This window comes from Sorex araneus, chromosome 11, assembly GCF_027595985.1.
Source record: "Sorex araneus isolate mSorAra2 chromosome 11, mSorAra2.pri, whole genome shotgun sequence".
NCBI classification, from domain to species: domain Eukaryota; kingdom Metazoa; phylum Chordata; class Mammalia; order Eulipotyphla; family Soricidae; genus Sorex; species Sorex araneus.
This window is the reverse complement of record NC_073312.1, coordinates 24202508-24228097: the sequence shown is the minus strand read 5'-3', so window position 1 is coordinate 24228097 and position 25590 is coordinate 24202508. Positions and strand designations below refer to the sequence as shown.

At 48.1% G+C, this 25590-nt stretch overlaps 1 protein-coding gene across 3 annotated transcripts in view; it reads left to right on the top strand.

Annotated features, from left to right (window-relative positions):
• Nucleotides 1-5938: 5938 nt before the first annotated feature.
• Nucleotides 5939-25590, top strand: part of CNNM2 (cyclin and CBS domain divalent metal cation transport mediator 2) — a 170435-nt gene continuing 150783 nt past the window's right edge. The window contains exon 1 of one of the 3 annotated variants that reach the window (XM_055118697.1): nucleotides 5939-10102. In XM_055118697.1, coding sequence (XP_054974672.1) covers nucleotides 8482-10102 — 1621 coding nt within the window. In that variant the 5' untranslated portion in view covers nucleotides 5939-8481. The remainder of the gene's footprint in view (nucleotides 10103-25590) is intronic. The other 2 variants (XM_004616309.2, XM_004616308.2) reach the window with 2 other exon arrangements.

Below are 25590 nucleotides of genomic sequence, written 5' to 3'. Positions count from 1 at the left end.
AGGACTTTTATATTAGGAGTGAGAGAATGTTTACGCCTTATCAATTAGTGAAGTGCAAACGACAGGTCAGACCACTGATTTAGGAAAGTCGTTAAAAATGGAGAATTACGTGTGTGTGTGTGTGTGTGTGTGTGTGTGTGTGCGTGCACATGTCCCAAGGAGTGAATCCAGGGCCCCATACATTTAAAATGATTGCTCTACCACTGAGTCACACTCCCAGCCCTTCTTCAGATTCCCATGTGGGTTTAGCGGTAGACTCTGACTTGCTACTACAGCACCAGCAAAAGACTGAGCGGAATCTATGAAGGACTGTTCAGCTCTGTGCACTTGGGCTTTCCTTAGCTGACTCAGCAGGGAGGGGATTCTCCCAGGGCAGCAAGCCTTAGGGGGCACAGGGGCCTGGCTTCCGACCAAGACAGCAGCAGACCCTGTTCCTTGCCCTAACTCTTTGTCCCTTCTTTAGATGGCTTCAAGGAAGCGGGCCAGAAGGCCACAAGTTTTCCTAAATGAGTCTGACAAGGCAAGGGGACTCTATCCGTCTGTCATCTAGGCACTAAGTATTTATTAAGCACCTATTATGTACTAGGCACTATTACTAGTTCCACATACAATAATAGGAAGTTATCAGTCCCCCGGACCTACGGGACCCAAACTGTAGGCGGATTTTCTAAACTCTGGGCATTTGTCCTCACTGCTTTGATTTGCCAAGTTTCTTTAACACAAATTGGGTCAACCAGAGTTCCTTTATAGACCCTTCCCTAAGGATCAGTAATGGAGACCTCACTAGCTTCTAAAAACGACCTCTTTGGGGGGTTGGAGTGATGGAACAGAGGGTAGGACATTTGCCTTGCATGGGGCCGACCTGGGTTCAATCCCTGGCATCCCAGATGGTCCCCCAAGCACTGGCAGGAGTAATTCCTGAGTGCAGAGCCAGGAGTAACCCCTGAGCATCACCAGGTATAACCCCAAAAGCTAAAGAAAAAAATAAAAATGACCTCTTTTGAGACAGAGCTATAGTAGAGCAGTTAGAGTGCCTGTGACTGCACATGACTGACCCGGATTTGATCCCTGGAATCTTGTATGGTCCTCCAAGCACCACCAGGAGTGATCTCTGAGTGCAGAGCCAGGAGTAACCCCTGAGCACCACTGAGTGTGGTCCCCAAACAAAGATTTTTTTTGTAGTTATAGAGCAGGATTCATGAAACCCAACAATAACCCATGATGGGTGACTTCGGTGGCTTCATTCCAGACTGTTCAAGTGCTGATCCGGAGTTTCTGCACCCACTGAGGTTAATGGGCGTGTTATCTGGGTGCAAGCTGTGTACTTCATCTCCAGCTGAGTGAGCCTTACTTGGTTTGGAATGATTCCCCTCCCCCCACCCCACATGCCAACTTACCTTTCAGGACCAGGCAGTTGTGATGTATGGGCTCCTGCTGCTGGTGGTGGGAAGGGGGGTGGGGAGAGGGCGGTTATTGATGTGGTACAAAAGTGTTCTGCCTTTGACCCCAACACCCTCAAAACCCTGATCATTCAAACACTGTCATGTAGGCATATTGACCAGTCATTTTTCATTTAGGGCTTCAATATTTTGTCTTGATAAGGAACTACCATTGACTTTCTTTTTCTTTTCTTTTTTTTTGTTGGGGGCAGTACTGTATAGTAATGCTCAGGGGTTACTTCTGGTTCTGCACTCAGGAATCACTTTTGGCGGTGCTCCGGGGACCACACGGGATGCTGGATCAAACCCAGGTTGGCTTCATGCAAGGCAAGCGCTTTGCATGTACCCACTGTAGTACCACTCTGTGCCCACTCCACTCCCGACTGTTTCTAATAAAACCAGACCCAGTGATGCCAAGGGGCTACTCCTGGCTCTGTGCTTGAATCACTGGGGTTCAGATCAGGCCTGGGCTTCCGGTAGGCAAAGCATGTGCTGCAGTCTACTGGAAGTCTACAGTCATTGAAACCATCTTCCCAACCCGCAGTTTCCCTTTTCCCTTTGTCACTATTGTCTGGGATAGCGTCACGAGGTGATGTAGGGCAACACCTAGTCATGAGAGGCTGCCAGGCTTTTGGTGCCAGGATTGAACCCCAGAGCCTTGCACAGGCCAGGCGTGACCTCTACCATTTGTGGCTGCATTCCTGACCCTGCCGTCACAGCATTTTTTTAAAAATTTTTATTCTGTGTTTAGTGTGGCTCTTGGTGGTACTCAGGGAATACTCCCAGCCTGGTGCTGGACACCAGGTCTTCCACATGTGCTCCGGCCCTTCGTGCTGTCTCCCTGGCCCAGATGACAGTACTTTTCCAATCGTGTGAATCAGTTGCCCACAGTTACGAGTCAGAAGCTTTGCTCTAGCATTGGAATTGCTGGCTTCTCTCGAGGCCTGGGAAGTGCTGGCCCGTGAGCGGCTCTGCACGCTGGCTTGGCCATTGCAATGGCTGCCCTTAGCAAGGCAGGACCCTTGAGCCCGTTATACCCCCCTCTGTCCACTGAACTTCACTGCCCCCTCCTGGATTTTGAGTTTGTGGCCCCATTTTAAGACTCGAGTGAACACAAGTTTCATCAGTTACGAGTTTTTCCCATCCTGCGTCTGAGGCTGGTGGTGTCCGGCCTCATTTCTGACTCCATATTTAATTCATCACAAACAGGAGCACCGAAGGGTGCCCTGGTACCCTGCGGAGAGGCGCCCAGAAGGGGACCAGCGTGCAGGAGGGGCTGATGGTAATTTGACATATAGCTCAGAGTCTAATTGTGCTGGTCACCGCTGGGGCAGTTCCTTCCCTGTTCTCAGAGTTAATCAGCTTCCTGCGCCCGCTTCCTTTGTGAATGGAGAATGAGCAGCCCCCGGAAAGCAAAGTCTCCAAATGTCAAGATGCCCGGGAGGCCAGGTCTGCGCAGCCAGCGCTGAGGGTTTGCACGCTCCCCGGCCGCCGAGTTAATCTTTCATGATCTGTCCTCGTTTTCTTTTTCCTATTAACCTTATTATTCCTTTCAATGGGCCCCAGCAAGGGACATGTTCTGAAGGAGGCATTTTCATTTTTGCTTTTAAATAATGTAACAGGAGTCCAGGAAGTGAATAGAACCCCCTTTTTAAAAAAAAAAAAAAAGAAAAGGGGTGGGTGTTTTTTGTTTTTTTTTGGGGGGGCTCCCATGCAGCCATCAGAGGGTCCCTGGGAGCCACTGGCAGCACAACTCAGGCATGGGCATTCAGTGCTCTGAGCTGCATTTCTGGGGCTACACCTGGAGGTGCTCAGGGGCCATGGGATGCTAACCATCAACCATCAGTCCCGGGGGCTAATGCATGCAAGGCCTGTGCCCTTGGAGCTGTCTCCCTAGCCCCACGGCTATGCCCCGGGTACTGGAGCATCCAGCTCGCACTGCCAGCCAAGATGAGGATCTTGGTGAGTAATATTCAGAGGGCCTGCAGCACACCCATGGTAGCCCCGATAACAAATAATCAAACAACAGCTGTGTAAAAGGGAACCGGTGATGTAAGAGTAAGGATCGTGGTTGTATTTCAGGTGGAGGAGAGGGGTGTGAGCTGGAAACAATATACAGGGTTTTCCTTAACTAGGGGGTAGTTCTCCTTCGCATTCTGAATTGCTCTCACGCCAACAGGACTGCCCCTGCTGAAACCAGGTTACTTAGGAGTTGCACTAATTTTTTTTTTTCACCCCCCGATGGATTATATTGCAGATGATGTTGGCTCCTCTATTATAGATTTGTTTTATATCCTTTGCTGTGTGTTTATTTTTGTTGTGGCTAATGCAGGGCCTCCTATGTGGTACTGGGGATCAAGCCCAGGCCTCCTGCTTGTGATGCCTTAGAGCCATGTGTCCCAGGAATGACCTCCCCCATTTTTTAAAATGTTTTGCTTTTGTTTTGGGGCCACATCCAGGTGTGCTCAGGGATCACTCCTGGCCGTGCTCAGGGGGCCACCTGTGGTGCTGGGGAGCAAACCCTGGTTGGCTGCATGCAAGGCAAATACTTTACCCCTGTACCATCTCTCCAGCCTCTGCCCACTCCCTTTTTTACAGATGTTTTAAAGAACATGCCTGAAAGCCGGCCTATTAGCAGAAGTCTAAGCCAACCAAGGAACTCTTTTTTTTTTTTTCTTCCTTTTTCAGGGCTGGGGATTGAACTCAGGCACTCAGGCATTATACATGCTAAGCAAATGCATTACTACTAAGTGAGATTCTCCCAGCCCGGGCAAATCTTACTGTTGTATTTTGGGCTACGCCTGGTGGTGCTTGGAGGCTAGCCCAGGCAAGATGCATGAGGGTTGCTCCTGGAAGTTTTAGGGGATGTAGAGTGCTAGGGACTGAACCCCGACTCCGGCATGCAAATCATGCCCTCCAGTCCTTTGCGTCCAAGTCCTGGCCCCTGCCCAGGAAATCGTCTCTTTGATCTGAGTCACAATCACTGCACAGACCACGGGACAGCGGCGGTGTCTCAGGTGCAGGTGCCTGAAGAGAGGGCGTGGTGTCTTGTCTTTGTTCCCGTTGCCTTGCCCAATATGAGATGCAGAGGTGATGCCATTCTGGGCCTGGAGCCATAGTACAGCGGGTAAGGTACTTGCCTTATCTATGGCTGACCTGGCATCCCATATGGTCTCCTGAGCATGGCCAGGAGTAATTCCTGAGTTGCCGAGGCAGGAGTAACCTCTGAACATTGCTGGGTGAAGTAATGCAGCTCTTAATCCTATTGGAAAAGATGACAGATGAACAGATGCATTGAAAACCATGAAGGATATATATATATATATATTTTTGCTTTTTTTTGGGGTCACACCCAGCAATGCATAGGGGTCACTCCTGGCTCATGCACTCAGGAATCACCCCTGGCCGTGCTCAGGGGACCATATGGGATGCTGGGATTTGAACCCGGGTCGGCCGTGTGCAAGGCAAACGCCCTACCCACTGTGCTATCACTCCAGCCCCCCATGAAGGATATTTTTTCCTTTGAGCCGTGTCAGGAGTTCTGTAAATCAGCAAGGCTCAGCTACAACACACAGGGACCGGACAGTGAACCTTCCGATCACACAGCTCTGGCATGTTCCACTTGTCCTAGCTCCTGATTGCCTGTAGAATGAAACCGAAATCAGACTCCATCTAAACTTGGCATTCCAACCACCACATGCTACTGCCAGTCACCTTTCTGACCTTCTTCCTGTTGTGGCTGAACCAAGTTCCAAGCCTTTTCTCTCTTCTCCTTTAACCCTTTTGTTCCAGATGACTGTTTAAGATCCCTTACCCAGTTCACAGGTTGAGGCCTTCGCCCACATGTGACTATTAGGAGAAGGGCCCCTGAGGAAGTAGTTAAGGTGAAGTGAGGTCAGGTGGCCGGGGCCCTGACCTTAAAGGGGAGGCGACAACAGCAATGCCACACTCTAAGACCATGCACTGGGAGGAGGAAAGAGGGTCACTGTCAGCTAGAAAGGGTTTTCACCCGAAGCCAGCCCTGCTGGCACCATCACCAAGCACTCCTCTCTTTCAGACTGTGAGAAAACCTATTTCTTTTTTTTTTCTTTTTTTCTTTTTGGGTCACACCTGGCGATGCACAGGGGTTAATCCTGGCTCTGCACTCAGGAATTACCCCTGGCGGTGCTCAGGGGACCATATGGGATGCTGGGAATCGAACCTGGGTCGGCCGCGTGCAAGGCAAACGCCCTACCCGCTGTGCTATCACTCCAGCCCCGAGAAAACCTATTTCTAGTCTTCTCTCGCCCCTCCCCCTGGCCCCTCACCGTTTTTTCTTTCAGGTCACACCTCGTTGTGCTCAGGACTTATTTCTGACAGTGCTCAAGGGACTGTAAAAGATGCCAGGGATCAAACCTAGGTTCCTGCAGCAGGGAAAGCGCCCTACCCGCGGTGCTACCTCTCCGGCCCTCGGATTCCCATTGCTGAAGCCACCTGGTCTATGGGGTCTTGAAATGGCCACAGGAGCTGATTAAGTTCTTACAGCTGCATATCTAATACTTATCTCTTCAAGGACCAGCTCATTGATTTTCCTCAATCCCTCCATTTTATTTTGATATATATATTTATTTTAGTTTAGTTTTTATTTTTTTAAAATAGGGGCCTTCCCTGTGGGAGGGGCACATTCCCTGAGTACCCACTAGGTATCACCCCCCAAAGTAAAACAAATGTAAAGCAGGGAATTGAGATGTGGTATATTAATACGTGGAGAGATGTAAGTTAAATCTTTAGTGATCTTCAAAATAAAACAAACAGGGCTGGGGAGACAGATTCACAGACCGGGGAGACCGATTCAGAGACACGTATCAAGGGTCCAGGTTTGATCCCGGCGCCTCATATTCGCCCAGGCACCACCATGAGTGACTCCCAAGCATGGAGCACCTCTGGGTGTGGCTCCAAACCTAAATATTCATTAAAAAGAAAACAGATATGGGGGTTGGAGCGATAGTACAGTGGGTAGGGCGTTTGCCTTGCATGCGGCCGACCCGGGTTCAATTCCCAGCATGCCATATGGTTCCCTGGGCACTGCCAGGAGTAAATTCTGAGTGCAAAGCCAGGAATAACCTCTGTGCATTGCTGGGTGTGGCCCCAAAAGCAAAAAACAAAACAAAACAAAAAACACCTGGCAATGCTCAGGGCTTACTCCTGGCTCTGCAATCAGGGATCATTCCTGGAGGTACTCAGGGGACCATCGGGGCCAGGAGTGGAGCTAACAGTGGACTTAAGGTAACAGAAACAGGGTTCTCTAAAGAATCCCGAAAATCTAGGGCACAGTCGCAGCAGGAAGTGGTGACAGCAGGGTTGAGGGTACTGTACAACTCTAAGGCCACACTCCAAGGGCATGGCAGCATCTCAGTGCCCAACAAGGCCTTTTGACTCCTCTTGAAAAGTCAACACCCCAGGAATGCGGGCCCTTTTCCAGGGACAAAGAGTTTTTCTCACAACTGCATCAAAACTCCATGTTTTCCTTCCTCCCCCCCACTCCAGTAACTGTCCAGTAAACTGCCAGCAAAGGAGGCAAGTCAGAAAGCCTGAAACTAAAAATCTTCAAGATCCTCTCCAGAAGGCAAATGGCACTGTCGGCGCTGGTATTTGGTTTTATCTTGCCATCTCGTGTATAAAGCTGTCACGGAACCTAAGAATCCTAGGGGACAGGGGTCACACCTGAGAATTGCGGGGGAGACACTCCCAAGCCTGCGAGCCGGGTGCACGGCTTGCATGCCAGTTCATATTGTCCCCTCCTCACCCCTGCACGACTTTTTTCCTACTTAGCCACCTATGAACCAGGCAGGGTTCGATTAGTGATTTTTAATACCACACTTTCTAGGTCTGCTTTGGATGTGGGTCCCCTCCTGTGCCCCAAGCTTGCTGGGGGCCTGTTAGAAATAAAGATTCGCGAATCGATCCTTCAGTAAATGTGGAACAAAATCAGGCAAGAAGCAAACTCAGTCTGAATAGGATGAAGGGAGTCTTCTGACATGGAAGATGGGACAACTGCTGAATTCTAACCTTTCCACCTTCCAGTCTACGGGCGTTGCAGGGCGAGCAAGAAGCCGGCAGGTGGTGCCACATGACCACGAACGGCAAAACGTGCGCGTCCGTCAGGGAGAGAAGCTGGAGGCGCCCGGACAGCAAAGTCACTCCCGGTACCGATGCCACCGGCTCTGGCTTAACCTGGGCGGGGGGCGACACGCGTAGACAGAGGATGGGGTTTGGGAGGGGGAGTAGGGGGTCGCCTCTGCGGCGCTGGCTTCTTTCTTTCTTTCTTTCTTTTTTTTAGGTCAATGTGATGGGTATCTGAAATCGTCTGTAGCTGGCTTCTCCGACTTCTTGGGGCAGGAAGGCGCCACCGTCTCTGCAGCCGCGGGGACCACGGGGAAGCGGACACCGCGGCGCCGCGCGGGCCGGCGCCCTTGCTCCGCGGACCGGACTCCAGAGCTGCCAGCCCAAGCGCCGGGATCTACTACTGAGGCCGCCGCCGAGTGCCAGAGCCGCGGGGAAGCCCCTTTCCATTGGCCGGCGGGCGGGAGGCCCCGCCTCGGTGGGGACGGTTCTGCCCGGTGATTGGCTCCCGGAGCGCAGCTGGCCACACCCCCGCCCCTAGCACATACACAAGAGTCACGCGCCTTTCAGTAGGAAACTTGGCGTGCCGAGGAGGACAGCGGCCCTCGTCTCCCCACCCCCTTACCTTGCCATTGGTCCGCGGTGCCGCTCACGACCACCCCCCCATCCAAGCCCCCTGGCCGGGAGTCCGGGCGCCCGCCCATGATTGGCTGCCCGGCCTGCCTCTCGCGGGAGCGGCTGGCCCTCTCCCCACCCCTCGCCCCCCTCCCGCGAGCCTCGAGGCTCCCAGCTGGCCGAGGCCGCGTCCGTGTCAGTCAGGGAGGCGGACCGCCGGGGCGCGCGGGTGCAGACGCTCCGCCGCGATCCGGCCCAGGGGCCCGGTGCCCGCGCTCGCGCCGCCGGCGGGGAAGGATGAAGCGGCAGCTGGAGGAGCCACCCTATGATTGGCTGTGGCGCCTGTGAACCCGGAGTAAAGATGGCGGGCGGGCAGGTAGCCGCCGCACTGCCCACTTGGAAGATGGCGGCGCGCCGCAGCTCCAGCGCCCGCGGCCGGGGGGTCCTGCGGGCGGCGGGGCGGCTGCTGCCGCTGCTCTTGCTGAGCTGCTGCTGCGGCGCGGGCGGCTGCGCGGCGGCGGCGGGCGAGAGCGAGGAGACGGTGATCATCGGGCTGCGGCTGGAGGACACGAACGACGTGTCGTTCATGGAAGGAGGGGCGCTGCGGGTGAGCGAGCGGACCCGGGTCAAGCTGCGGGTGTACGGGCAGAACATCAACAACGAGACGTGGTCTCGCATCGCCTTCACCGAGCACGAGCGGCGGCGCCACAGCCCCGGCGAGCGCGGGCTGGGGGGTCCCGCGCCGCCCGAGCCGGACAGCGGCCCCCAGCGCTGCGGCATCCGCACTTCAGATATCATCATCCTGCCCCACATCATCCTCAACCGCCGCACTTCGGGCATCATTGAGATCGAGATCAAACCGCTGCGCAAGATGGAGAAGAGCAAGTCCTATTACCTGTGCACGTCGCTGTCCACGCCAGCCCTGGGCGCCGGCGGAGCCGGGGCCGCGGGGGGCGCCGTCGGGGCCAAGGGCGGCTCCGGCGTGGCCGGGCTCCCGCCGCCCCCCTGGGCCGAGACCACCTGGATTTACCACGACGGCGAGGACACCAAGATGATCGTGGGCGAAGAGAAGAAGTTCCTGCTGCCCTTCTGGCTGCAGGTGATCTTCATCTCGCTGCTGCTGTGTCTGTCGGGCATGTTCAGCGGCCTCAACCTGGGGCTCATGGCCCTGGACCCGATGGAGCTGCGCATCGTGCAGAACTGCGGCACGGAGAAGGAGAAGAATTACGCCAAGCGCATCGAGCCCGTGCGCCGGCAGGGCAACTACCTGCTGTGCTCGCTGCTGCTGGGCAACGTGCTGGTCAACACCACCCTCACCATCCTGCTCGACGACATCGCGGGCTCCGGCCTGGTGGCGGTGGTGGTCTCCACCATCGGCATCGTCATCTTCGGGGAGATCGTGCCCCAGGCCATCTGCTCCCGCCACGGCCTGGCGGTCGGGGCCAACACCATCTTCCTCACCAAGTTTTTCATGATGATGACCTTCCCCGCGTCGTACCCGGTGAGCAAGCTGCTGGACTGCGTCCTGGGGCAGGAGATCGGCACCGTGTACAACCGGGAGAAGCTGCTGGAGATGCTGCGGGTGACCGACCCCTACAACGACCTGGTGAAGGAGGAGCTGAACATCATCCAAGGGGCGCTGGAGCTCCGCACCAAGACGGTGGAGGACGTGATGACCCCGCTGCGGGACTGCTTCATGATCACCGGCGAGGCCATCCTGGACTTCAACACCATGTCGGAGATCATGGAGAGCGGCTACACCCGCATCCCGGTGTTCGAGGGGGAGCGCTCCAACATCGTGGACCTTCTCTTTGTCAAAGACCTCGCCTTCGTGGATCCCGACGACTGCACGCCCCTGAAGACCATCACGAAATTTTACAACCACCCCTTGCACTTCGTGTTCAACGACACCAAGCTGGACGCGATGCTGGAGGAATTTAAGAAAGGTAGGGAATTTTCGCGCTCCCCGTCATTGGCTTGCTCCTGCTCGCTCTCTCCTCCTCCCTCCGGGAAGTCCTCTCCCCTCGCCCCGAGCCCCCCCAAGGCGAGTTGACCGGGATTTCTCCTTTCTCTGTTAATTGCGAAGTTGAAAGGGTGGCGTGGATTTGGGGGGACGGATTGAACTAGCGAGCGCTTCTAGGTTCTTTGAATAGCTCCGACGGCCAACCCTTGCTTTTCCTCCAGTATTTAAGGGGGGAAAAAAAAAACCCACCAAAACCCAAAAAACCCGCTTCCCACTTTCAGCGTCTGAGACCCTCCCAACCCCGACCCTGCGCGGGAGGGGGCCGCTCTGGTCTTTGTGTGCGTGGAGGGGGTTCTGTCGGCTGCGTTCGTTGCGGGGGTTCTTTCAGCGTGGGGAGGTGGAAGGGGCCCGCTAATGTCACGGTGTGCTCTGCGGTTGCTGTACCAGCCGCAGGCACTTGGAAAACGTTTAGCTTTTCAGAACGATGCAGACCCTTTTCTCTTCTCCTAAGCAATTCATTGACTTTTCTTTTCTTTTCTTTTTTTTTTTTTAGAGAAGTGCATTTTCTATAGCTCCTGGTGCCTGTTGGTTGGCAACCTGTGTGTGGGGAACCAGTGGGGGGGCTGCGTTCCAGCAAAGATAGGGGGTGGGATAAAGCCAGGCATCACATTCACACAAAGTCCCAGTCATTTAGCTGTGAGTCCCCTTAGTTACAAAAGAGGTGTTCGGGTTTTTATTTTTATTTTTTTTTTATGTTAAGAAACTAAAGTTAGTTATTCACATATAAGTTGGACAAACTAGAGGCAAACTGATCTTCTAGGAGGCTGTTTCTAGTTTGACCATCTTCACCATTTGTTTATGTTTATCGGACGACAAATCAAGTTTCCCAAACCAAGTGTGGTTTTGGCAGAAAGCTTGAACTTCCAACAGTGAGATGAACCCGTCTATTCTGGCATATTTCTCAAGTCCTTCTGGTTTGAAAGTATCTTTTTTTAAAACGCGATTGCCTGGCACTTTAAATTGAGGTGTTTCTCCAAGGCAGCGCTCATTGGTCCCACAGTGCAGAGGCTGGAGTGCTCACCTTTTTCTCCTTGTGGTATTTGTTTATTATTTTATTTTTGTTTGTTTGAACATGTAACAAACAGATCCACAGCACTTTAGACTGTTATTGCTGCACTTTTGCCTTTTAAAAAGTTTCTGGTAAATAGTGTGGTTATTTGAAAACCTAGGGATGCTGGTTTTAATTTTTTTTTTAAATTGCTATGATACTATGCATGTATTGAAATAAGACTGCAACCTGACAATCCTCAAAATTAATTTTCCTTCTTCAGATAAGAGTTTTGGTCACACTAGGGTCCTTCCCTGGAAGCCCTTTCATGTGCAAAGGGTGGCTTCTCATGGGAAGTGCTGATCTCAACATACTCATGGTGTGTCTGGTTGTCCTATTTCTCATTTCCTGGCTGGATATGGTCTCCTATCTGGAATAGAATCACACTGCAGTAATTTTCAGATAAAGGAATAGAGCAGAGTGTACTTTGGAGATGGGCAATTTGCATTTAAAAGCAGAATCCAGATTCCCCTGGATTCTTAAACAGTCAAAAGAAAATGGCCATTATCTGCAGGGGATAGAGCTTCTGTTGGGGGTGTCATTATTCTTTCACTGCTAAGCCCTTAATTAGAGCATCTGACCAGTCACTTATTTTGCTGTCATATTTGTAATACAGTAGGATAACTTGCAGGGTTTAGAAACGCCTTTGAAATCAGTACAGTATTTTTTTTTTTTTTTTTTTTTACTATTGCTAACCTCCTGAGAGCCAGCATAGATAATTTTTGCCATTTTTTTTTTTTTTTTTTGTAAATGTACTGGGGATTGACTGCAGGATCGTCCCTGCTGAAATTTTTGCATCTGTACTTACTTCCTTGGGAAAATTGTCCTTTATCTTACAACTGAGTAACCCTGTCCCTAACTCCAAAATTCAAAATTTGCATTATTTTGCAATTTGTCTTTGGTTGTCCTTGAACTGCTTTTTTCCTAGGACTGGCTTATTTTCACGAGGGACTTTCCCCCTCAGTATTACCTCTTTTTTTGGGAAATATTTTCTGATTGAATCACTAAGGTTTTCCTATGCATTTTGGAAAACTTATGATGCATGAGATTTCATCTTTGCCTTTTGTTGGAATGATTGTATTTGGGTAACAAAACAGTGTAACTTAAAAGTACCTGTAAATCAGTGGAACATTCAGAAGGGCAGACACAGCTGTATGGTTGTGAAGGGAAATTTAAGACATGGAGTGGTTGTGTGTTAAATTCTAGGTATAACTGATTTTTTCAACTTCCAAGATTGTTTTGAATGAGTTTGATCATTGTAACCTTACTAACAGAACAATTCTCTTTTTTTTTCTTTCTTTCTTTCTTTTTTTTTTTTGTTAGCTGTTCTTTTTTCCTGTATACTTTAAAACATTTCACCTGAAGTTTTCCACTTTTTTTTGGTTCGGGCCATATATACCCAGCAGTGACTCAGAGGCTCAGCACTTGGGTCACTTCTGGCTGTGCTCAGAGGACTATATGATGCCAGGGATTGAACCCAGGCCTTCTGCATGCAAAGCATGTCCTTCATCTTGTTGAGCTCTCTCTCCAGACCCCTTTACTTTGGGAGAGGTCATACCAGATGGTGCTCAGAACTTATTTCTCCTGACTGTGTTCAGTGATCACTCCTGGACACGTTCAAGGGACCATATGTGGTGCCAGGGATCAAACCAGGGTCAGCCATGTGCAAGGCATGTGTCCTATTCACTGTACCATCTTTTCCCTCCCTCTCCCCCTTCACATTTTAATTAAATTATGAACTAATGGGAATCTCTGAACCTTCTATTGCTTCTCTTTATTGAGTAATGATACATTTGGTTGGAAGGCTTTTTCTTCCTCTATTCTTTCTCCTAACAGTACCAATTGTAACTCCCCAGACTGGATTAGATCCAGATTGCATGGAAAATCCTTCTTCCCAATTAAGACTGCACTGAAGCCATTTCTGTATGTAGCTGTCCATCATTAGCTCAGGTTTTCCTGACTAAAGAGGGGGATAGACCCTACACCTGGAAAGGAAATGAAAAGCTTCCTTTATACATGTCTTTCTAATGACTGCAACTTTTGCCTGACTACTTGGAAACTTAATTTTAGTGGAGATTATTTTTGTTTGGTTTAGGAGCCATACCTGATGGTGCTCAGGGGTTACTCTTGGCTCTGCACTAAGGAATTACACCTGGCAAGTTCGGGGGCCATATGGGATGCTTGGGAGCAAACTTGGGCCAGTGTTTTACAAGGCTGACTACCCGCTGTACTATTGCTCTGGTCCCTTTAGTTGAGGTTGAAAGATGAGTTATCCTGCTAATTGTACAGTTTGCTTATTATTATTATTATTATTATTATTATTATTATTATTGCTTATTTACTCTGTGCCACGAACAGGACCTAAAGTCTTCCAGCAATGTTCGGGGTAACGGGGTACTTGCAGATAGGGGATGGGGGAAGGATTGGCTTGGGGAGGGTTTGAGGAACTTTCCGTTTGTCTGCTTGGAGAAGATAGATTTCTAGGGGTACACTGAGTAATTTTGTTTCTGAAAAGGAAACAGGTAAGCCAGATAAGTTGGGGGATCTCTACTTTACGTGATCTCCTTTTCTCAGTCTCTTAATGACCGAGAGGCATTTGGCCTTCAGTTTACAAACGAGAAAGTTGAGATGTAGGTGACTTGGTTGTTTCAAGGTCATACAATAATTTGTGATTTTGGATTTTTTAACTCAGCACTTTGTGACAACCAAACTTGTGTTCTAAGCCAGTCTGTTGTACTGGTCTTCTCAATACCCTGATTTACATTTCTATTTTAAGTGTGTGAAGCTTTATTTTTTCTTTTCAAAACATTGCTCAGAGTTTGTTGGGTAACAGACATAGAAATGTACTTAAGCTTGTACATATTTATGGCTTTAGCCCTAGCACTTCCGTGATAGCGGACATACCTACTTTCCTCATGAAAGCAAATTAGTTGTTGATTCATGGGATCCTATACCCAAACAATTCTGTTTCACTGTTTTCCAGTTAGATATCTAAATACTGACTTTATAGTGTACAAAGTGCTTCTTAAGTGCTTCAATGAGACCACGTCTCGTTGTTGATGTAAATCCATTGGAGAATGATGAGAATTTTAGAAAAGCTGTTGGAAGCGAAAGAGTGTCGTCAGGAACAGTGAAATTAAAGGGCACGATCTTTGCGCCAAGGACACTTGCGCTCTGGTTCACTTGACAGAGTTTCCTGACAAGACTTGGGGACCTTCTTGCCCAGTTGTCTGCCTGGGGTTGAATTTGAAGAATCCTGTTACTAGTTTTTTTAAATTTGTCTTCTTTTCCCCTTTGTAACAGTTGCAGTCTTGGGTACATAGCTTGTTTTATACTGTGCTCCAGGCTTAGCCAGTCTGTCTGCTAGCCTTTTCTTAGTTGTTGTTTTCTTAGTTGTTCCTACCTGTAGGAACAGGTAGGATCCAGGATACTGTTCTTTAGAGAAGAATTTAATGTGGAGTTTTCCCTTCAACCACTGATATTGAGACTCTTTTCCATATGTATTTTCCAAACAGATTTTTCTATATTAATGTGCTATGTTTACTATTAAAAAACTTTGGGTTTTGGGACTGGAGTGATAGCACAGTGGGTAGGGCATTTGCCTTGCATGAGACTGACCTGGGTTCGATTCCCAGCATCCCATATGGTCCCCTGAGCACTGCCAGGGGTAATTCCTGAGTGAATGAGCCAGGAGTGACCCCTGTGCGTTGCCAGATGTGACCCAAAAAGAAAAATTCTCCCCAGATAAAGTGTTCCATTTGCACAGAATCCAGGGGGATATCATTAGGGGTGTTTTAGAGTGGGAATGGTGTTAGAGTAGAGGGTTGATGTGTTTTTGCTTGTAATCTCCTGTATATCTGTTGTTTTTGTGCAACAATACATGTTAAATTATAATTGTTTTTTTAAGAAACATTGCTATTAAAAATAACAAGTATCATTAGGAGATATCAGATTATACAGAGTTGCAGCCCGATGACAGGCAGCTGGACAATTCTTTAGTTCAGTTTTGTAACATTTACCCACAAAATGGTTAAGAATTACTTAGAGGTTGGTCTCTTGAATAAGGTCCTAGTTACAAAGGGAATACCCAAAGACAATGGAAACGAAGGACACGAGAAGTGGATTCAGTAGAAAACCTGCCACTGGGGAATAGGACAGGGAGGGACAATGTCTGTGGTGGAGGGAAGCATTCAACTGGGTGGAGAAAGTGGTGCTGAAAGGTAGTAAAGTGTTACACACGAAATCCTATCAGTCACAGGACTATAAACCATAGTGCAAAAACATACCGGGCCAGAGAGATAGTCAAGTGGGTGGGGCGTTTCCCTTGTATGTGGCTGACCCTTCAATCACCGGCATCCCAGCTGGTCCCACAAGCCCACCAGGAATGATCCTTGAGCACAGAGTCAGGAATAATCCCTGAACATGTCAGGTGTGACCCCAAAACCAAAAAATAAAACAATTTGCTCCTCCAAAACCCAACAAAACATACATACATATGTGTGTGTAGTGTGTGTGTGTGTGTGTGTGTGTGTGTGTGTGTGTGAGAGAGAGAGAGAGAGAGAGAGAGAGAGAGAGAGAGAGAGAGAGAGAGTGAGAGAGTGTGTGTGTATGTGTGTGTGTGTGTGCATGTGTATGTATGAGCCTCTCAAAGAAGCAGACTTGTGGGTGGAAGGCAAATGGGGTTGGTGGGAGGCCATTGGTGGAGGGAAGTGGACACTGGTGAAGGGACCAGTGTTGCAAAATTGTATACCTGAAATCCAATCATGAATAACTTTGTGATTTCACTGCACAAAACAAACAAAACCCAAAAGAATAACGTCCTCGGGGACAAAGTCATAGTACAGGGGTTACGGCGCTTACCTCGGTTTGATACCTGGCATTGCATATTGTCCCCCCAGACATCACCGGAAGTTGCCCCTGAGCACTGTCGGAGCCCTGGGTTTGATCCCTTGCACTGCGTAGTCCCTGGAGCACCACTCAAACTAACTTCTAAGCACTGAAAAGAAAAGGAAGTGAGAAAGTGACTTGTTTATGGATCTTAACACACCTGGTAGAGAGCTCCAGACCGTCTTCTTTCCACCCGCTGGCACACACCGCCTGTACCAAGCCCATGTTAGAAAGACAAATAGGGCCTGGAGAGATAGCACAGCGGGTAGGGCGTTTGCCTTGCACGCGGCCGACCCGGGTTCAAATCCCAGCATCCCATATGGTCCCCTGAGCATGGCCAGGGGTGATTCCTGAGTGCAGAGCCAGGAGTAACCCCTGTGCATCGCCAGGTGTGACCCAAAAAGCAAAAAAAAAAAAAAAAAAAGAAAGACAAATACAAATAATGAGGCTTCCCCTTGCTTTTTATTTTGTGTAATTTTGGTATCATTAGGGGTTTTTTTTTGCCTTTTTTTGTTTTTGTTTCTGTTTTGGGCCACACCTGACTGCTCAGGGCTTTCTCCTGGCTCTGCACTCAGGGATCATTCCTGGTGGACCCTAAGAGGGGCGGGGATCCAACCTGCGTTGGCTGTGTGCAAGGTAAGAGCCCTACTGGCTGTAGTATCTCTCTGGCCCCTTTGATATCGTGTTTATTATCTCCTGAATCCAAGCTATTTTTGACAGGCATTTGGTTTAATGGAAAATATTTTAGGAAATGGGTGTTGGTATCTAGATGTCTGGAAGCCCCAGCCAGGCCAAAAAAAAAAAAAAACACCCTCAAAAGGTGTTCTTTTGAAGGCAGTAGAAAGAAAGAGCAGGACAGTTGGTTCTTAGTAGTAAGCTGACCGCTGGACAGTGGATCGGTCAGGAAAGGGATCACTGCAACAATGATAGAGGGAAGTGGTCACTCATATTGTTTGTTTTGGATTTTGTGCCACACTCAGCAGTGCTCAAGGCTTACTTCTGGTTCTGCACTCAGGGATAGCTTCTGGCAGGGGTCGGGGGGCCGTAGAGATTGAGTCCCCTTGGGCAGGGATTGAGCCCCGGTCAGCTACATGCAAGGCAACTGTGTACTTGCCTTGTACTATCACTCTGGGCCCAGAAGTGGTCTCTCTGGATGAGGATTGACAGGGTCCTGAAAGGAGGTAAAGTATTATGCATGAAACTTTGTCAGAGTAACATTATTATCAACCATAAGTGGGGAAAAGGGCAAAAAGAAGCAAGCTGGGGGATGGGAGGGAAACTGGGGACCTTGGTGGGGGTGAGATTGGTGTTGGAATGGTCATTGTCACTGTCATCCCGTTGCTCATCGATTTGTTCAAGTGGGCACCAGTAACGTCTCTCATTGAGAGACTTATTGTTACTGCTTTTGGCATATCCAATATGCACGGGTAGCTTGCCAGGCTCTGCCTCTCGGGCTCGATACTCTCGGTAGCTTGCCGGGCTCTCTGAGAGGGGCGGAGGAATCGAACTCGGGCCGGCCGCTTGAAAGGCAAAACGCCCAACCGCTGTGCCATCGATCCAGCCCGTTGGAACGGTGTACTCCTGAAATTCAGTCATGACTAACATTGTAACTTTGTGATTCATGGTGTTTTAATTTAAATAAAAAACTTAAAAAAATAAGTTTTCTTTTGACCTAACACATTTTGAATATCCATGAGTGATGTACTCTCTTTCTGCTTATTTCTTTTATGAGAGTGATGAAGATTGGACTTGGGTCTGCAAGGTGAAATTTCTTTCGTTCTTCTAATAAACTTTTTAGTGCATATGATTGGTTTGTAAGAGTTCCACTGGATTATTCATCAAAAAAAGATGCTTTTCTCCCATTCTGAGTCATGCATCTGTGTGCCCCTTTTCAGTTTCTTTCTTTCTTTCTTTCTTTTTTTAAAGAAATATTTTATTGAACCACCGTGAAAACAAAAAAAATACAAAGCTTTCAGGTTTAAGTCACAGTCAAATACTGATTAAACCACCATCCCTTCACCAGTGCACCCATTCCACCACCAAGAACCCCAATACACCCCCCTCCCACCCCACCCCCCTTCTAAGTAGCTAATGATATTCCCATTATTCTCTCTATATATTGAGCACATTTCATATTTCCATACAGAACTCACTATTATTGATTGGAAATTTTCCCCAACAATCAGGCCTGCTAAATAGGCATCATCTAATAATTTCTCTTCATTGGTAAGCGTGAAGACTTTGAGTCCGCGCGGCCGCGATAGCGGCCACGTGGTTTTGGGTTTCTAATATTTTAGCTCAGTTCACAGTCAAAATGGATGGCTGCAAGCATCCGCTCTGGTGCCAAAATGGGTTAGGAGACCTCAGGATCACAGTCAATAGGCGCGGAGGCTCTGCTTCTCGTGCCGCGGCTCTCGGTTCATCTCTGGGCGGAAGCTTCAGTTTCTTTCTTTCTTTTTTTTTTTTTTTTTTGCTTTTTGGGTCACACCCAGCGATGCTCAGGGGTTACTCCTGGCTTTGCACTCAGGAATTACTCCTGGCGGTGCTTGGGGGACCATATGGGATGCCGGGGATCGAACCCAGGTCGGCCACGTGCAAGGCAAACGCCCTACCCGCTGTGCTATCGCTCCGGCCCCCCCTTTTCAGTTTCTTAATAATGGAAGCTACCTTTTTATTTGGTCCATACCTCATGGTGCTTACGGGCTACTTTCTGCTCGGTGCTGGGGGATGCTCTGGGCAGTGCTGGGGGACCATGTAGTGGGATCGAGCTCTCCTGCATTCAAAACAGACATGCCAGGGGGACTGGAGAGATAATACAGCAGTAGGGTGCTTGCTTTACAGGCGGCTGATCCAAGTTCAATTCTTGGCATCCCATATGGTCCCCTAAGTACAACCAGGAGTGATTCTTGAGAGCAGAGCTAGGAGTAAGCCCTGAGCATCGCTGGGTGTGGCCTCCCTCCTCAACTCAGTCCTGCCCAATACAGTCTGGTGCTTTGAGCCATCTTTCCCCTGGCCTCGTAATCTATACTTGTACTGAGAATCATGCTTGATTTCTGAGGTGACTTGGGATAATAGAATCATTGAAGGCTGAGCACAGCCTTTTCTGTAGGTAGCGAGTATATTTCTGATTTGGGATGGTCTGAACAAGACAGGGAAGATCCTTGTTCCGCTTTTCTCTTTGTTTTTATGGGGATACACACCACCTTCTTCCCCACAGAGGGTCTGAGAATTATGTTCTGAAATAGTAACTGTATGGGACTAGTTAATTTTAATTAGTAGCAAATCTAAGCACAATTAATATATTGTTGTTAGCCAGAAATATACAAAATAGGCTGAACCTACATAATCTGTTATTTCACTTGCTCTTGAACTAAAGCTTTTAAGTACAAACCTCTGGACTCTTAATTAGATGTTTCCTTTAGTTACACACAAAGTAGTATATTTTTTTCCAAGGGGCTTTTTCTCTGAATTAATATATTTTATTGGTGATAAAGTGGAATTCCGATAGGGTTTGCTTGGCATATAAAGAATATTTATTCTACTTAAATACGTGGAAATGGATGGCTAGGACTGAATACTGTTTATTTTAATATTGTCTTTTCATTTTCTTATTCTCAGAACACACAAACAAGAAATCCCAAATTCAGCCAGTACTAAAGAGGAGAGACAATGTGAGCATTCTTTGAACATCACATACACTGGCAACTCCAGAATGTCTGAATAAAGGGGTTTTGGGGGTGGTGGACTGTGGAAAGGGGAACTAGGGGACTAATAACAAGCACCCTTTGTAGATAGATGTGCTTATTAGACTGGGTTAGAGCTGAAGGAGAAGATGGGGGTGCTAAGGCTCCCCCTGTTTAGTTTCAGTGCTGCCGTTGATTATGAATACTGCAGGCCTGGTGTTGAGAGATCGAGAGATCCCCATTTCTTGTCACTTAACGCTCTTTAAGTCAGACAGATTTTCGTGGAAATGTTTGAAATGTTGTTTGTTCTTTTCCTTTTGGTTTTTGGGCCACACTGTGCTTACTCCTTGCTCTGTGCTCAGAGATCACTCCTTGGGGACCTTGGGAGCCATCTGTAGTGCCAGGGATTGAACCCGGCTTGGCCGAGTGCACTGTACTATCTCTCCAGCTACAGGAATGTTCTTTCCGAATTCAGATCCCATGACTGAAAGCAAGGGTTAGACCTACTAATAGGACTTCAGGAAAATTGTGCTCTTCTACTTGGGCAAATAAACCGCTTTAAATCTCTTTTGTGTTCCACAGTAAAATAGGACATTTTCTAGCCTGGAGGGTATTTGGTAATAATTAACATGATAATGGATGTAAAAAAAACACTACTAATAGTACCTAGCACTCAGCGAACCATTATTTTCATCAGGGTAATTTTCTAGGATCTTTCTGTTCTTTCTCTGGATTAGGGATTGATAGTCTGGAGAGGTGCCTTGGTCCCTCTGTGCTCATCATTGTTATGGATGTTGAAATTGTTGAAAGTGACTCATCGTAGTTTTCAAAATAATTGTGATTGAATTATAGACTCTTTGATTCTTCTAGTAGTCATGGTTACTTGATGAAATGGTCACATGCAGATAATATTTCTAAGGAAAAAAAAAGGAACCATTAGATTACTTATCTTACCTACTTTAAACAATGGAGACGTTACTGGTGCCCGCTCAAGCAAATCGATGAACAATGGGAAGACAGTGCTCGAGTGCTTCCTACTTTAAAGTGAGGATACTGATTAGAACTTTATTCTCCTTAAGACTAACACCCAAGAACTGTAGAAATAAGTACCAGGAGGTTGACTCCATGGCTTCGAGGCTGGCCTCACGTTCCGGGGAAAGGTCAACTCAGAGAAGTGATCACCAACTACATTGTAGTCGAAGGCCATGTGGGGGAAGGGAGTTGCGGGCTGAATGAGGGCTAGAGACTGAGCACAGCGGCCACTCAACACCTTTATTGCAAACCACAACAGCTAATTAGAGAGAGAAAACAGAAGGGAATGCCTTGCCACAGTGGCAGGGTGGGGTGGGGGGGAGATGGGATTGGGGAGGGTGGGAGGGACACTGGGTTTACGGGTGGTGGAGAATGGGCACTGGTGAAGGGATGGGTTCCCAAACTTTGTATGAGGGAAGTATAAGCACAAAAGTGTATAAATCTGTAACTGTACCCTCACGGTGATTCTCTAATTAAAAATAAATAAATTAAAAAAAAAATCTGGTAACACCATATGGTCCCCTGAGCACTGTCAGGAGTGATTCCTGAGTGCAAAACCAGGAGTAACCCCTGAGCATCACCAGGTGTGATGCAAGCAAGCAAGCAAGCAAGCAAGCAAGCAAGGAAAAAAAAAAAAAAAAAAAAAAAAGAACTTTATTCTCCTTAACACTAAAGTCATTAGAAAAGACATCGACTAAGAAGAAATCGAGCAAATGCCCATGGATTTCAGAAGCCCTTTTCTGAATAGCTGAAGACTAAAGGAAAATCTCAAATTGCTCTTGATAAATTTGTTTAAACATTGATTCCATTAGCAATAGCACAGCGGGTAGGGCGTTTGCCTTGCACGAGGCCGACCCTGGTTCGATTTTTCCGCCCCTCTCGGAGAGCCCAGCAAGCTGCTGAGAGTATCTCGCCCACATGGCAGAGCCATGTGGCGTATTCAATATGCCAGAAGCAGTAACAGCTCTCACAGTGGAGACATTACTGGTGCCCGCTTGAGCAAATCGATGAGCAACGGGATGACAGTGATACAGTGACAGTGATTCTATTAGAAATAATCTGGGGTTAGAGAGATAGTACAGAGGGTAGGGTACTTGTCTTGCACACGGCTCTCCCAGCTTTGAGCCCTGGCATCCCTTATGATCCCCAGGACCCTCCAGCAGTGACCCTGAGCAGAGAACCAAGGGTAAGCCCTGAACACAGCTGGGTGTGGCCCCAAAACAATAGCAGCAAAGTACTATAAAATATATGGGGGTTGAAGATGTGACTAAGTGACAGAGCAGGTCCCTGGCAAAGTATGAAAAATGATGATGATTATATAGCATACAGCATTACCATTTTTTGGGGGGTGGGGTCAGGAGTTACTCTTGGCTCTGTACTCAGGAATCACTCCCGGCGGTGCTCAGGGGACCATATGGGATGCCCGAGATTGGACCACAGTCAGCTGAGTGCAGGGCAAACACCCTACCCACTGTACTATCACTCCAGCCCCAGAATTAGCATTTTTGAAAAATTAGAATATTTTTAATATTTACTTATTTTTGCTTTTTGGGTCATACCCGGCAATGCACAGGGGTTACTCCTGGCTCTGCACTTAGGAATTACTCCTGGCAGTGCTCAGGGACCATATGGGATGCTGGGATTCGAACCCAGGTTGACTGGCGTGCAAGGCAAACGCTCTACTCGCTGTGCTATCACTCCAGCCCCCAAGAATTAGCATTTTTGGAGGGCCATACCTGGCTGTGCTCAGGGCTTACTCCTGGCTCTCGCTCAGGGATCACTCCCGACAGTGCTCAGGGGTCCATGTACAGTGCAGGGATCGAATCGGGTCAGCTGCATGGGAAGCAGGAGCCTTTTCCGCTGAAGAGCACTATCTCTTCGGTCCCAGCATTAACATTTCTGTCTTCCTTAGCTCATTGTAAATTTCTGTTACTTTTAAAAGGCAAATGAGGAATCACAAAAACGGTTCTACTTTCTGGTTTTAGTAATTGTTCCCCCTGGAAACTTTTTTTGGTGGGGGCATCCCAGTGGTGCTCAGGTGGGGGCGTGTGTGTGGAAGATGTGACGGTGCTGCTCTGGCCTTGCAGGCTGCGAGTACCCCAGCCGCTGTGTAGGTGCCAGGGGCCTCCCATTATGCTGTGAGAACCAGGTGATGGTGGGAATTAAACCTGGGTGTCTGTGCCCTAAGTTCTCCGCTATCTCCCAGACCTTCCACTGGAAACTGCCCTGAAGATCTGTATTGTTTGTTTTGGGGCCACACCCTGCTGTTCTCAGAGCTTGCTCCTAGCTCTGCACTCAGGGGTCACTCCTTGCAGGGGTTGGAGGACCGTATGGAGTCCTGGGGAATAGAACCCAGTCAGTTAAACTGCCTGTGAGGCAAATGCCCTACCCACTGCTCTACACTCCCACCCCTCCCACGCTCCCCGGGGTATCATGCTGAGTGAAGTCAGCCAGGGGAGAAACAGACACAGAATGATCTCTCCTATGTGAAATAGAAAGAAGCATAGGGAAGAGCAAAAGCCTCGTGCTCAGCAGAACCTGAGTACTGGTCTACGGAATGGAACTTCCCAGGGCAGGGAGTGGGGGGTGGGGGTGGAGGGAAGGAGACACTGGTGGGGTGTGTGGTTTTGAAGCGTCATATGCATGAAGCCCTGTCATTCCCAGTATTTTAAGTCACAGTGCCTAAAATAAAAAATGTCAAAAATACTGGAGCACAGCAGGTAGGGCATTTGCCTTGCACACGGCTGACCCGGGTTCAATTCCTCCGTCCCTCTCGGAGAGCCCAGCAAGCTACCAAGAGTATCCCGCCCACACCGCAGAGCTGGCAGCTACCTGTGGCATATTCGATATGCCAAAAACAGTAACAAGTCTCACAATGGAGACGTTACTGGTGCCCACTTGAGCAAATCGATGAGCAACGGGACGACAGTGCTACAGTGCTGCAGTTAAAAAAAAATGCATCAAAATGTTAATAATAGAGAGGGAATGATTTTTGCACTTACATTTTTTCATTTTTTAAAAAATATTGGGTAGATATTACTTTCTTATTTAGACACAGAATGCAAAATTCCTTCTAGTTCCCATTTCCTATTTGATAGAATCTAGGTCCTTCTCGAGGTTTTATACTCTTTATATTCTGATTCTAGCTAACTGTACCATCTGTCCAAAGCTCATAGCTGCATATATGTGATATATTTATAACATATAACACCCATGCATGTATCTGCTTCCATATTTACAAATGTATGTGTTCATATATTTTGTACTAGGGCTAACATACTTCTGCTCATATTCCTATTCTAAAGGACCCCCTAGTTCTGCCCATTTAAGACTGCATAGCCTGGTTTAGGTTTCACTTTTTTTCCTCTGATGATCTCTAAACTCATGCCATTTGTAATTGTGCCCAACCTACCACTAATTCTTCATCTTTTCTGTCCTGTTCTGGACTCACTGCTGACCCTGTGCTCAGAGATCACTCTTGGCAGTGCTCTGGGGACCTATTGTGCTGGGGCTCTAACTAGGGCCAGTCATGTGCAAGGCAAGTGCCCTAACCCCTGTACTATCTCTTGGCCCACAAACTGATACTTTTAAAAGGAGTGAGATGAGTTGTGGGAGTCAGTGGTACACATACCATGTTGAAATATCACCTTGGAGATTACTCATCAAGTTATGGGAAGGGAGTACTGTAAACTTTATTTTCTTACTCAGAAGATTTCACTTGCTCATTCAGAGGAAACAGTCAGAAATTGAGATTGTGGAATGTTCTGCAAACAACTCATCTGGGGGCTGGAGACAGAGTGTAGTGGGTAAGGCATGCAGCTGACCCAGGTTTGATCCCTGGCATCCATGTGGTCCCCTGGGCCTGCCAGGAATGATCCCTGAATGCAGAGCCAGGAGTAAGTCCTGAGCACTGCCCGTGTGCCATTCCCCTCCCCTCCCCCTCCCCATATCGAACAATAAAACCCCAACTCATCTGGACTAGATAGTGGTGACTCTGATACAATGTCTTATTTTCCCGATGAGAGCTAATAAGAGAACTTGTGGTGTCACTAATAAAGCTAAGACTAGAACCTGGCCTTCCTGGTTTGATGCCTGTGCCAATACCATCTGCCTCCTCTTGACCCTTAACCAACACCACAGCACAAGGACGTGTTACTTAGACACAGGTCTGTGATTTGGCAGGCATTGCTATGCTCGTTTTTTTCAAAAGATGTACCTCAGCTTCCCACACCCTTCAGATGTCGCCAGACTAGAGCAGAACTTCGTGGACTCCGCTCTTCGTGTGCTGCTCCTTTCATTTGCCATCTTCTTCTTTGTCTTGTACTTTAAACTTATTCGCATTGTGCTATTTTTATTCGTTCAGTCCGGGGCCATGCACAGCAGAGGTGCTGAAGGGGCTACTCCTGACTTAGTGCTAGGAGACCAGGTGATGCTTTGGGGACCACGAAGAACTGGGGAGCCAGTCCAGGCTTCCTGCATGGAAAAAAAAAAAGCATGCCCTCCAGCTTGTTGAGCTCTCTCCAGCCCCTGTATTTTACTGTTTAGTTAAAAATTAAAATATTAAAAACTTAGAAATATTTTTGATAAATTGAAATTGTGTATACTTAAGGTATAGTATGACATCTTGAAATATGTCTATTGAAATGATTATGATAGACGATCATTTTTTTTAATGTGTAAATGTGGTAAGCACACTTGAACTCTGCCATCTTAGCAAACTTGATGTACAGTGCATCATTATTAGTTTGGTTTGTGAGCCAT